At 39.7% G+C, this 14,696-nt stretch overlaps 1 protein-coding gene across 1 annotated transcript in view; it reads left to right on the top strand.

Annotated features, from left to right (window-relative positions):
- The first annotated feature begins 3,763 nt into the window (after window positions 1-3,763).
- Window positions 3,764-14,696, top strand: part of PRKAR2A (protein kinase cAMP-dependent type II regulatory subunit alpha) — a 66,910-nt gene continuing 55,977 nt past the window's right edge. The window contains exon 1 of the mRNA XM_033009303.2: window positions 3,764-4,179. Within this exon, the coding sequence (XP_032865194.2) occupies window positions 3,927-4,179 (253 nt within the window). The 5' untranslated portion in view covers window positions 3,764-3,926. The remainder of the gene's footprint in view (window positions 4,180-14,696) is intronic.

Consider the following 14,696-nt stretch of genomic DNA (forward strand, 5'->3'; position numbering starts at 1 on the left):
GAAAACATTTTGCATAAGATTATCAAACAGTTTTGTTTGTCCTCAACTCCAGGGCTCCGTGATGTTGGATGGAGGAATTTAAAAATCTGCAGTGAACTAGTTACCAGGCGGCAAACAGGAAAATGGCTAGAACTGACCAATAATTCAAAACTACAGCAATTATTGAATTTCAAAGCCACTGCTGAAATCTGCTCCTCATCAGTTCACAGTTTTTGTGCCAAAAGCATCCCACATCACTGAACTCCGCAACTCAGCAGGGCAAGGACAGGATTTCACTTTGTTTGCAGAAGGCCCTGAAGGCTTGTAGGGAGGACTGCTCTGGGACATGCCTGACTTGGGAGGGCTTGCTAGCGTGTCACCTGCAACAACATGCAAAAGCTATACTCATGTAATTAATCTAACTTCCCTTAAACAAGAGATTGTGTTTTCTAATAGCAACCATCAGAATATTTCGTGTTTTCTTCCATTATTATTGCACTGGATTACTTGCAGCGAATTTGATGGCAAGTGTAATTAATCCAAGATGTACATATGTTTATATAGTGTCTGAGCTCTGGCTGGTGGTGACAGGTTTATGAGAAGTAAATTATTACTTGTTATAAAAGGATTTATTTTACTTTTTAAGGAGCCAGTTTGGAGGTTTAATCTGATTATTTTTCCCCAGCGCAAGACTACACAGACTATTTTGCTTTTTTGCTTGCAACTTTGCTGCTCCTGCTAGTAGGATAAGCACTGAAGCTCTATCATAGTTTCACTAAGGCTGCATCAGTCACATAGGACTGGGTAGGACTGGCAGAGTGAAGGGAAGAGACCTCAACATTTGCAAGCAGACACATGATAAATATGGGAAAAGCTTTCAGATACTAAGAAATTATTAGGAGAAAATATGATAATTAAAAAAATACGTATTTTAATAGGAATATTGTGGTGACCAGCTTCATCAGTTACACAAGTCTTATCTAATTCCATGGCGGGTGCTGAATATGCCATGAAGCCAGCAGGAAGAAATTGCATTGGTCATGCTGCATGAATTAAAAACGTTATTATAAACGGGATCAAATTAAGGCTGCAAGTACATTTCCTGAATTATTTTCTACTATTCTTTTAATGTGGATGCTTACTGTAGTAATAATTAAAAAAAGTTATGCAAATTCAGGGTGAAAAAAACTGTATGATGAGCTATATGTACGCACAGCAGGCGGTATTACAATTAACTAGATCACAGACAAGCCTCTTGCATATATGTGCCATCAATTCTGATGCTCAGAAAATAAAAAGGTGTATGAAGAAATGGGATAAACTGTGGTGTAAACCAGCCTGAAAATGCACTTCACATGACCTTGGACGCTTTTTATTTTGCGCGTTGACCTTCAGAAAGAGGCTAAACAGACCTCTGCTGTTTGCTTTCCTCTGAAGCTGATTAGTTATGTGTGGACATATAAATATCAGAAGGCTAACACAGTGTAGCTCTTCAGAGACTTAACAATATTTACTGGTAACACATTTTTTCATATAAATAACCAGATTTATATCCACAGGCACAAACAAGAGAAAATTATCAACAAATGTTAAAAGCTAATACAAGAGCTGACTAATGCCAAAAGCAGGCAATTGTCAGGTGGCTGGCTGTTGTGCAAGAGTGGGAAAGAAAAATAAGTGTATGCCCTTGGAATTAAACGTTTTCTTTCTCTGACCCTACTTGCCAGTGCTTTTTATTAGTATTTTGTTTTCTCATTTTCACAGCATTTAAAAAATTTAATTTTTACCACCAGTGATATCTTCAGCACGCAACTGGCAAAGGAAAGATCTCATCAGAAATCTTTTTTGTGGGAGACTAACCCAATACAGGTTTCTTGTTGATCAGAACCATCTACCTGTGTCAGTTCTATCAGTAGTCAAAGTATATGCACCGAGCAGTGAAATCTTGTCTTGTATTGTTTGAGAGCACTAGAGAGCTCATATGGTAGGACTGGTAAATGAAAAACCAGTATCAACTATCTTTCGAGAAAAGGGAAACAGCAATTGTTGTGCCTCCTGTAGAAAAGAATAAAAATGAACAGAAATGGCTTCATACAAAATCTCCAGAAAAACTGATGTGATGTGGCAAATCTACCTCCCGTGCTTGCTTTTAATTTGTTCCTTTTGTATGGATGATATAATCTTACTCCACATAAAAATATGGGACTGTATAGCAGAGAAGACCTTTTACCAGAGAGGCTGGGTGCAGTAGTAAGTGCCCCGAGATTTCCAGCTGGCCCCCCTTGCTGAGGCTAAATCAGTAAAAGCACTGAATGGGGTGTTCTGGGATTCGCTGCTGTGCCCTCTGTGCAACGGCGATGAACAGACTATCTTTGTACGGCAGTGTGGTGAGAACCATCTGGATAAGTGAGGGGACCCTTTGGCACATGAGCAAACAAAACACACGGTAAATCGCCTCAGCCAATTCTGGGCTTCTAAATGAAATTTTGTATTTTGAGTACAAGTTGATTTCTGCTCTTTTATTGTTGAAACAAAAGAAGAATTAATTAAAAATATGTACACTGACAACATGCAGCGGCATCACTAAGCCAGCATCCCTATTCCCTTCCACTCGTGTTTGCACAGGCCTTTTTTTCCAAGACTAGCTTTCCATCAACGTCAAACCTTGAGGGCCGATGGCTCCATGCCATGGAGCCTGTCGCCTACCCCTGGGCATCTGCCAATCCTCCCTCATACACACAAACAGATAACAGCTTTTGTACAAAGAATACGAGCAAAAATCCGAATAAAGCACATTTAACAACATATGAACAGGTCTCTCCAAAACTCATGCGTAGAAGCAATTAGTAAGATGTTTCACTTTTCTTAAATTTTTCATCTTTAATGCTCTTGCACATTCAGTATTAAGCAGATTGATACTACTGCCACCATTTCACACACGATGACATTATAGCTTCATTCAGCTTTTACCAAAAGGTGTGAAGACCTGCACGCTGTTTCTCTTGTGCTCACTAGTTTTAAGATTATTAATGACTTCATTCTGACAAGGAACTAGAAGGGGTCGGAGGTCCTAAACCTCAATCCTACCACGAATTAGATCAAGATTTAGATTAGATCCAACAAAAGAAAACTTTGATCTCCCACTCCTAGGGGACCTTTGAAACACCTCGCAGACACGGTGAGAAAAGAGAAGGAATTAGCATGTGGGGTCACTGATTTGAAATAAGAAAAAAAAAAAAAAAAAAAGCGGCAGTAACAGCCTCCTACCTGCCGTGCACACCCACTGCTGGACAGACAAAGGGCTCGCCCCAGCGCCCACGGCTGACTTTTACCCCTCCTCACACCGACACAGCCAGCTTTCGCTCCCGAGGTTTGCAAACCCCACACAGCCCCGTTCCGCGCCCCCGCCGCCACCTCCTCTCCCATGAGCCGGCACACGCATCCCGTCCCCGTCCCCGTCCCCGTCCCCGCCGCCGCTTCACCGCCCGGGGGCCGCTCCACGGGATCCCGCCTCCTGCCAGGCCTCCTACAGCTGCGTCCCAGCGCGGCGGCTGAGGGAGCCCCGCTGCTCCGTTCCCGCCCGCCGCCCGTTCCCGCCGCACCGGCGCTTCCCCCCCCCCCCCCCCCCCCCCCCACACCGCGCGCGCCACCGCCTCACAGTGACGCACCCCCTCCCCCCCGCCGTTCCCCTTTCGAGCGCCTGCGCGGCCGGTGGCCCCGCGCCTGCGCAACCGGAGCCGCTCCCCGCCTCTCCGCCCGCCCCCCCCCCCCCCCCCCCCTCCCCGCCCGTCCGGCGGGGCTCGTGTGACCGGAGCGGCGGGAGTCAGTCAGCGCCGGCGGAGGGAGGCCCCGGGCCCGTCACAGCCGGTCTGCGGAGGGAGGGAAGGGGTGGCGGCGGGGGGGGGTGTGGGGAGGCGGCGGCCGCCACCTCCTCGGTCGCTGACACCATGAGCATCGAGATCCCGCCGGGCCTCACCGAGCTGCTGCAGGGCTACACGGTGGAGGTGCTGCGGCACCGGCCGTCCGACCTGCTGGGCTTCGCCGCCGACTACTTCGCCCGCCTGCGGGATGCCCGCGACCAGGAGGCGGCCGGCGGCGGCCGCAGGGTGGTCAGCTTCGACGGGGAGCCCATGCAGACCGAGTCCAACGGGGAAGAGGAGCCCGACCGAGGCGACGAGGACTCCGACTCCGACTTCGAGCGTAAGTGCCGGCGGCGGGGGGAGGCTGGGGGAGGCTGCCGTGAGGGGCTGAGGGGCGGCGGCGGGGAGCTGCCCGTGGCGGCGGGGTCCAGCCCCCGGGGAGGAAGCGGCCCCGAAACGCCGGCCGGGCCTCTTCCCCGCCCCGTGCTCGGTGCGGCGGCTGCCGGGGGCTGCGAGGCGGGAGCGGGCGGGATGGATTGAATGGGGGGAGAGGCGGCGGGTGGTGCCGGGCGCCCTCAGCGGGATCCTTCCCTCGGCAGCTCCGCGGGCTGTCCGCCGTGCCGTGGGGAGGCTGCGCGCTTGCGGAGCTGTCCTCCCGGGGGAAGCCCCTCGCTCCCCCTGACATTAGGCCGGTAAGAGGCTCTTTGCCTGGGTGGGGTGTCCGCGGATGTACAGAGCTGCCTTACAACGGCCAAAATTGCGCCTGGGGTCTGACCAGAGTTATCAGAGTGAATTGAGTGTACTGCCAAGCATGTGATATGGAAGATCATGTGTTATTGTGCAATCCCTTCTGTGCTTATCTTTACATTTCTGTCTTTAAATCATCGTGGACAAGTGTCTTTTCACTGAAGCCTGCTACTGTTGTGTGTTTAAAGTGGTTATTATAAAGCACTGAAATAACTTTTTAATATGTTGCTAAATAGCAAAAATTCAAAACCACCTCTGTACTTCTGTTTATAATGAAGCTTGCTAAAATAGAAAAGATACTTACCTGACCTGGACAGTGAAATGCCAATTGTGATACTTCCATTTTTATTTTGTCAAAATGTAGTGTGTGTGTGTATGTGTTGTACAATGCACGGTGTTTATAATTTGAACTGTAATTGAGCTTCAATGCAAAAAAGTTATTTAAAATGTTTGTGAATGGTACTTCTTGGCACACCCAAAATTTTGGACCTAAAATTGCTGAATACTCTCTCCTTATTAGAAGGTAATTTAAGGGGAGAGGGAAAGGCAAGAAAAGGTGTGCTTTCCCTGAACTTTCAGTGCCCTCATTTGGATATCTTGTGCCCTTGACCTATAACGTGAGTAAAGGTTTCTGACTTTTATTGATAGAGGATCCTCTTTTAGACTGATTACTGTATGCCTCTTTGTGGATGCAGTGTGTTCTTATGTCTGTTCTCTGCTTAACAGTTTTAAAGAAACAAGAAATTGAGCTGTGGAACAAATAATTGTTTTTATTAAGGAAGCATTGAGAGACCAGCTATTTTTGCAGCTGGTTTAGGATGGGAATTTTGCAAAGTAAAACACAGCTTCTGCTGTTGAAAATACACAACCTAAACAGGACGTGAAATATGCAAGAGGCCAAGAATAAAATGTGCAATTGGAATGAATTGGAAAGCAGTTTGCAATTACTGTCTAGATTTGAATGGTTGTTTTTTCTAATGCGAGAAGGGTTCTGTTTAGGGCATGAAGAAGAAGAGATGAAAGGTGAAGGGTAAAGAGGCGGACAGTGATAGTGACTGTATTGAAGTTAAGGGGATGTGCAAGTGTGAGCACAGTTTTATGACAATGAATATAAGTGATTTTGTTTGTTCTGCAACCAGAGTCAGAAATATTTTCAAACATCTCTAAATATACGAGAATTTTTAGTTTCTTGTAAAATTTATTATTTTAAAATAAAGTTATAGATTGGAAAAATTGCACTAAATAGTTAATGTCATTTTTTAAAATGTGCAATATCTCAGTATATAGTGTTTTCCTTAAATAACCAAAACAAAACAACCAAACTAACAAAAAAACATAAAACCCCCCCCACTCCACCAAAGCTTTTAGTGTCATTGAAAGCAACTTCTGTATTTATTGATCAGCTTATCTTGTTTTAGGGTTTGAAGGACCTTCTCCAGTGAAGTAAGTGTAAAGTTTTCCTGGTGAATGCTGTCAACTGCAGCTGAAAGGTTCCTCTGAAGTGAAATGTTTTCAGATAAAAATCTGAAAACCTGATGGTGGCAAACAACTTCTCAAATACAGTTTTATGTGGTGAGGCTGTCCAAAGCAGAAGGTGGTTCCTTTGCTTCAAGTTTCTGCTCATCATCTTTCTATCTTAGTCAGAGAGAAAATTAAATTAACAACGCTGGGCAGTGTCACTTGTAGTCAGAGCCCTTCAGGCAAGTGGTATTGTCAGTAATGCTGTCTTGTTTCTTATCTAAAAAATGCATGCTATTCCCTCCTTACAGTTTTAAGGGCCTGGTGGAGGAAGAATGCTATGTTCTATTTAACAGCAGGTGAGGATCTCTCTGTAGGGTCAGGGAAATGATTATTCCTCATGTTGTTTAATAGTGTGGGTGGCAGTCAACCATGGTTATGTGTTTTTTAGCTTTCCATTGTCATAGAAATCTTTATTAATGAGAAAATGTTAAGTCAGGGATTCTGATATCTTTGTCTTCTATGAATATTATAAATAGGACAATACTTCTGCCTTGTGGAAGACCAGATCCTGTGTGCTTATAGACTGCTTGGCATTTAAAAGACACTTAAAGAAAGAGAAAACCACACAAAATGAGAGAGTCTCAGATAACCTTATTGGATAGACTCTAGTACTGTTTATTAAGATTGCATTTTTTCATCTTGGACAACTCAGGAAAGACTTAAATTAATATCATTGTGTTTTCCTAGGTTAACACTTTGTTACCTTGGAGTTGCAAAGACAGGTCAAATGGATGTTTTAAAAATGTTTCCATGGCTGTTTTTAAATATAAGGAGGAAATTGAGTGGTGGTAGTTTTGGAAAGTATTATGTTAAGAAAATTTAAAGCTAGTTTAAGTAAATATCTGGGTTGTATATGTTTGGTGTATGAAAGATATCTGCACAAATAATATGGTTGTCTTCATGTTTCTACTTCTAGCATAATATTAAATTTGTGTATCTGACTAGGCTGCGTTTGTGTGCTATGAGTTAGAGAATGCTTCAGATAACTTATCTGTTTTTTTGTATGTTTTGAATACGTATGGTAATACAGGGGAGAAATAACTTAAAATCAGAATGAACTTGTAGCCTTTGGTGTAAACCATGTGACAGATGTCTTCCTGTAGTCATAGTGACACCAGTGGTTCCTTTTCTGCCGTAATGGCATTCCATTGGTGTGGTAAAAGTCACTGAAACTAGACTACAAAAAAGGCTTCTGTTCTCCTGTGACTCTTAAGAAGTTACTTCCAGGTTTATGTTTATTCTCTTAACTCCCTGGAGTTTCATCCCTTATTATAATTGTTTTTGTATATATGGACAAAGGACCTCAGGATGTGGCTGTTCAGCAGAGTGGAGTGGAAGGAATGTGTGGAAAGCAGATGATAGTGGGGGAGCAGAACTTCCAGAAACATTTATCTGGTGGGCTATGGCAGAGAATATATATATGTGTGTGTGTGTGTATATATATATATATACATATATGAAGCTTTCATTGGAGCCTTTATTTGATTGGTATAACTGCAAAATTGACAGATTGATAGAGTTGGGAAAAGATGCAAAGTGACAACTTCAAAAATCAGTCTGAGGACATAACCAGGGATGGTTATGTATTCTTAAAATGTGTCCTTGACCATGACACTTAAACAGTGAAGCTTTGAATGGATATGTTGAGGCTGTGACATTAAAGCCACAGAAATGGTCTGTCCGCTTTTTGAGACTGACTCATGGCTTTGGGAAACCTGTTGTGAATAGCACATCGAAGGAGGGCTGACAACTTTCCTTCCCTGTCAGTTGAGGCAATTGCACAAAGGTGCAAGGTGCTGCACCATTGATTTTCTGCTTTCTGTCTCCTTTTTTGTAATAGTAATCAGTTAATTAAAAAATCACCTGTGTTTATTCTTGGAGATATTTAATACAAGTAATAGTGGAACTAAAATATTTTGGGGATTATATACTATCTTGAGCAACTCAGATGTTTTAACTAATGACAAGTATTTTAGTGAAAATTGAATTTTTCCTTCCCAGGGTTTCACCTTGATACTGAAGAAGAGATTGTGCTCTTTTCAGCTGCAACCTGAGCAAAAGAGAACACCTCTTAATATAATGCTTTTGATATAATTCTCCTCAGTATTCTCTATTGTTATGAAGGAAAATGGTGCATATGAATCTGGATGAATAGGTCAAAAGATACTGTTTAGTTCTGCACTGAGCTTCTCAATTAAAATTCAAGGAGTTGCTAAATGTCATGTTTAAAACATCAGTAGGATATCGGTGCAGAAGGGAGTAGGGAAATGCACTTTTATATCATTAGGTCTTGGACATGATACAGAATAAGAGTTCAGTCCATCTTTGAAATATTTGTCTTTTTACTTGTTAACAGAAGTACTTGATATCTCTTCTTGTTCTTAAGCATCACCTGCTTATGCTTTTTTATTCTGTACATGGCTGATAAGTCCTGTAGAATTCCTCAGGAGTTACTGTGTTACATCGATCACAAAGCATTTATGCCCTGCCTACATCAATTTACAGGTGAGGCATAGCTTGCTGTTTTTCTGAAATAAGTCAAGGAAATTTATTGAATGATAGAAGTTGGATGATGTTAAGACTTTTTAAGGATAGCATAAGGAAAATAGTGTCCTTTTGAAGAATACTGTTTTGTTTTCAGATGTAATTCAGATTCATGGGTTATTGCAAGTGTTCCTCTGAGATACCGTCACCTTTAAAATGAAAGTACTTTGAACTTTTTAGTAGTAGTTTTACCTACCTATTTCCTCTGTAATTGCTAGTTTACTGGGAATAAAGCACAGTAGCTCGCTCTTTTTTTTTTTTTTCTTTAACATTAAAGGAGCCTCTCTTTGCAGAACATCTTTTTTTTTTTTTACAATATTATTGCATTGTATGATGCAAATTCAGTCCAAATAATAGATACTCTACTTAAAATCTAGGTAGCACAGTGGGCAATTTTATAATCTGATGTTTACTAGGGCTACATCTTATTTTTTTTCTTATTTGCTTTGAAATTTGACTGACTTGTGGCTTAATAGTTGTTATAATAAAGGTGTGTTGTGCTCTGCTTAAGTAGTCTTTAGATTTTGAGAGAGATGGAGGAAGAAGCTCTAATTATGATCTAACTGTATTAAGCCTTTGAGTTTAGTATACAAAGAAAGAAATGCACATGCTTTCTTTATAGTGTTTTAAAAGGATGTATGTATAAGCAAGCCTAGCAACCTGGAGGTATAGAATAAGCTTTTTAGAGTTTTATTTATTCTTTGATCTCCATCAATAATATGAAATCAGTTATAAAGCAGAGTATTAGTGATGCATCCATGTTTTCAGAGGAATATATTTCTACATTTAATTTTCCAATTTTAATAGGTCTTGGAAGCATAATATCTTGAACGTGTTTAACAAAAAATACCAAGTGAAAGACTACCATTGTGCAGCTGCTATACTTGCACATGTCTGCTTTTGCAGAGACAGTTCTCACTGGTTTAAATCTGAAGGATTAAACAGAGTAACTGCTGTTAGTACTAATGGAACTTCACTCCCTCTATTTATCATGTTCACACAGGATAACTTTGAAGATAAAGTAAGTATTAAGCAAGACTGATTTCACTTCTTTTTAGTTACTTGGGCAAATATCTGAAGCTTTTTTCTGGAGGTCTTTTTGCTTCTGTATTTGCTTATCACAAAAGACATGCTTTTCAACGTTTGTTCTTAAGGTTGTACTTATTCTATTATAAGATTAGACTAGGACTTTTCTAAGTGCATGTGGTAATTCTAAGGAAGTCACCATTTGTATCTCAGTGGAACCTGAAGGAAAGTTTCATCAGTAATCTTCAGTTCAAATGAAAATTTAATTAAATTACAGGTGTATTATGTCTTTCTTATCTGACATAGTAAAAGAACTGAAAGTATGAAGTGAAGGGACAAAAGCTGCTATCTGAGAAATAGAGAATTGTAGATGAGTTGACTAAAAGTTGCAGGTATCACTGAATATTGCTAAATATATATTAACTTACATCAGGAAGGAGAAAATTCTGTGTTAATGTCAAAATTGCAAGAAATTTATCTTTTAACATAGTATATGTGTAGAGTATTTGTAACATCCTGATATCAGCACTGTTATTATTCCTATATCATCTAATAGAGAGTCCTTACAATCTGTCAAGAAAGATATCCCCTTGTTCCAGTTTGCCCTTAGTGGCTTGACGTAATCATTCTGTTTTCCTTAAGTGATCCGTACATCCTAAAATGTGAGGAAGCAAACAGTACTTTGTTTAAAATTTCTTTTAAATTCATATTTGTGGTCTGTTGCATGCTAGTAACTTTTCACTTCACTTTTAAGCTTGATGCTTCTTGAAAGGGCTTTTGATACTAGCTGTAACTGTATAGATAAATTAAATTCTAGACTCAATTTCTGCTCTTTTAGTATCCTACTCTGGGTAAATAGAAACTGGATTACTCTGTGTACTATCTGTAAAAAGAGTGTAACTAACTATAAAGGAAGTGGATACCTAGCCTTTGTAAATAGTTGCTGAATTCTTAAAAGCATGCGGTACGTGTTAAAAGTATTTGTTGTAAGAAAAATCGTATGTAACTTCTAAAATTGGATTTTGCTAGCTGGGTCTAAAAATAAGCTAAAGGAAATTACTATATTGCAATACCAGATATTGTACTGAATATTAGCTTCTTTTTAACTCTGCTATTTTTTTCATTTAATAAACTAGTATTAGAGTGCTGAGACAATTCTGTCAGTGTTTCAGAGTGCCATCTTCCCCTTCTGCTAATACTGAAGTTTAGTTGTACACTCTTACCTAAAGCAGAACAATGGAGATATCGGGGAAGAGGAGGAGACAACAGAGAATAAGCTCACTTCAAATTATTCACCAGTCAGTCATTAAAAAGCATTAATGTTTAACAAAGAGCAGTTGCTCATTATTCAAATGAAGACTGGAAGTGTAGCCAAGATGAGCTGTGAATGTTTCGCACTGGCTTTAGTAACATTTTCAAATTCATGAATGATCATTCATATTTTTTTGTGAAAGAAAAGGGAGACTGTGACAAATATAATTCTAACAAACATACTGGTTCCTCTTGTAGAGGGATATTATTCTTGCCTTTGTAATGGTCCTTTAGATTCCTTTAGATATGCTACTGCACTTGCATCTTTGTGTTCCTGTCTGGCTTTGCATCAGTACGTCTTTGGTATGTAACAATTGTTTGGTGTTTTTTAATATATCAAGATTCTTTGTTTCACGTAGGCTTAATTTTTTTTCCTGAGGTACCATCAGTTCCACAGCAGATGATGTGTACTCTTCTGCACTCTGCATTTTTAGTATTTTTATGCCTCACTAGAATATGAAGCAGACAAGATAAATCATAAGAACATTGGTTAGAAAAGTAACTAGTGGGGAATTTGAGACATCTGAGTGTGGACGAAACATGGATGTATAAAGGACTCTTGCACCAAGATAGTAATTCTACTAAAGGATGTGTGCTTATGAGATCCTTTAATGCAAAAAGATGCTTTTCTTTTAAAAGTACGGATCCAAAAGAAGCACTGTCAGGTGGAAACTCCAGAAAGCTGTTACACAGAACAGGCAGCTGCTTTGTGGTCATTTGTGTTTTGTCAGTGAGGTTGTGAAAATTGTGACCATGGTAGGGTTCCCTGTGCTTTAATGGGTAGGATACTTAGAAAAGAGAGGAGATTTAGGAGAAAGCTTGCTTGTCTCACAGATACACTGCTAGGATTTGTCCTCTGTTTCATAAATATACAATAAGTTGTTCATAATAAAGCTCAGCACTGTATTAGTAGTAGTTTTGCTACTAGCCCTTTCCATACTGGGGCATTTATTTTTTATGTAGAAATTGCAAATGATAAGTAGTGGTGATTGTGCTCTGAGTATAGACTTGGAAATTCCATTTAGCTGAGCAGACATCTCTAGGAACATCCTGTCTTTAAGGCGTGTGGGAGGGACTGCAGGTATTCCTTCTGTAGCATTGTTTTTATGACAATTTAAAATCACTAACAACAATCAAACTTGTTTCTTATTTTTCTAAAAAATTTTAAGCCACTCTGTTCCCTCCTATTTCCTGTTAATTTTCTGAGGATGGCTTGAAGAACAGCTTTGCTTCTTCTCAAAAATGGTATACAGCCTGCAGGAACTGTATTTCCAACTGGCATGATGTCAGGTTTTATTCTAGAGGTCACCTTACAAAATCTGGAACCCTGCAGTCCTTTTTGGGTGTTGGTGAAGTCCAAACTAAGGTGGTCCATGATCAGGGGGCCTCACCAGCAGAATTGAACAAATGGTTACAAAATTCCTCTCTGAACTGTTGCGTGAAGAAAGTTTAGGATTGCAAATTGGAGACAAAATGGTGGTTTTGGTAAAAAGATGTTCTTCCATCGGTAACTGTTTCTGTCCTCTGAATCTGAGTGGTATGCAGTGAAGGATTGCAAAGCTTCAAGTCCTGCTTCTGTTTTTGTAGAGCATTGTAAAAACATGTATGGAGATTGTGTGGAGAGTAAATTGTGTGTTTTTGAGATGAGGGTTGAGAAACTACTTTGTAGTTTTCCTATGTATTTTTGAATAAACTGTGGTGCCAAGTTCCTTGTTCCTGGTGATTGTATATTGACAGACTGTTATAAAGCAGGATGTCACAATGGCCCTTCTTTTCCATTTTGGTTCTTCCTCCCTTGGGATAGCATATTGTTTTCTACTTCCTATTGAGAAAAATATATTCCATAGAAGAGATTTTAAGAAAAGAAAAATACAAATATTTGTGTGTGTTTTTCCTATTTGGGCTCCAGTAAACACTGCCATTTCTGTGGCAACACTTGTGCTAGTCCTGATCATTCAGGAAGAATTGCTTCCTCAAGGACATGCTGTAGTGTAAGAAGCTGCTTAGTCTCAGGTTGTCATGGATATGGGGAGTACCTGTATGTACCCATGGATATAGGGAGTACCCACATGAAAGATGTCTCATGGACAGACCTGGAATGAAAATTCAGATATGACAGCTACCTCTTTTTTTTTTTTTTTAAAGTAATTGTTCTGAAACTGTTTTTTAACGTTTGACATTATCAATGTTTCTGATTAAAATTCATAAGTATTTGTAACATTTAAAGCTTTCTCAAGGATAAGTTATGAAAGATTGCTCATTAAAATAGATTAACATTCAGTCTTCTGTCTTTGACACCTTTGGGGAAGGGTGAGGGAAAGATTCCACAAGTCGTCTTGTTCTAAACTGCTAAAATTTAATACTATTCAGAGTGGTGATGTTACTTTGAATACTCCAGTTTCTGAAGTGTATAGAAATTAAACATCATTTGATATAGTTTGTATAATGATTTTGATTCTAATCTTGAGACTGTGTAGCTTTATCATAAACAGCCATAAACTGGGCTTCAATTTCTCTTGCATTCTGTTTGAGCATTTCTTATATCCCTGTGAAGTAATTTTAATTTCTTGTTGCTGAAAACATTTAATAATTAAGTGTTGTGCCTTGTGTCATTTTTTCATAGCACTGTGAAACACTGTAATTTTGTATGATGTGTACTGTTTTTGCCTGTGTGGTTTTTTTTTCCCCAACTTTTCATAGCTGCTACATGCAGACACTTAGCTTTTCATAGTTAAAAGTTTTGCAACGTATGTAACAGTGATTGTGAGGAGCTTTATACTAGAAGTTCCTGTTATGAAAAATCAGCTCATCTGGAAGCTGAACCATGTGGTACTTGCCACCTGCTGCAGCTCATTTTGGTCAGGGAATTTCTTCTTATTGTTACTGGCATATTTATGTTAGAATGAATGCTAACTTGTGCCCTTTTGCAGGAACTTCAAACATTCATGACCATTGTAGGTGTGGTGCTCAGGGACATGGTTTAGTGGTGCACTTGGCAGTGTTGTGTTTACAGTTGGACTTGATCTTAAAGGTCTTTTCCAACCTAAATGATTCTGTGATTGTATAAAAGAGGATTTTTCCCTGGTCTGGGGAGAATTTTTTTTCTATTTTTTTGCTATTATCCTTTCTTAGGAAACAGGACAAATCTATCTGTCTTCATCCTTCCTCTTTCCCCAAAATCCTGTTCCCGTGAAAGTGCACAGGGTGCAACTACTGGAAGTGTGTGTGGCGGGGAGGCTGTCTGTCAAAATACTTTTTTACGTGGTGGTTATTCTTTTTACAGCTATATATTTTAACTAAGCTTTGCTGAATGTTGACTTAATATTGTTAGAAGTATAAATCTGAATGAAGAATAACTATAAAATACACTATTCTTAAATGTGGTAGAGAAGTTAGTTTTGCTCATAATTTGGTTGTATATCATAAGCTGAAGATTGCCCAGATTACAAGTTTTAACTTTTTAAAATTTTAAAACAAGCATAATTAGAATCTACTCAAATTTGTTTATACATTCTTTACTAAAAGAAATTGTTACCAAATTATATCTGGATGGAACAAGATCCACTTGTGAATTATTGATGAATATAATTGTACTGGTAATGAAGTAGTACTTCATGTTGTATACATGTAGAATCACAGAATTGCTGGAGATGTTAGTAATGTCTGTAGAGTCCATGACGTGCTTCTGTGCCTTTTATCTCATGACTT

The sequence above is a fragment of the Tyto alba genome, unplaced genomic scaffold, assembly GCF_018691265.1.
Source record: "Tyto alba isolate M040663 unplaced genomic scaffold, T.alba_DEE_v4.0 Super-Scaffold_3, whole genome shotgun sequence".
NCBI classification, from domain to species: domain Eukaryota; kingdom Metazoa; phylum Chordata; class Aves; order Strigiformes; family Tytonidae; genus Tyto; species Tyto alba.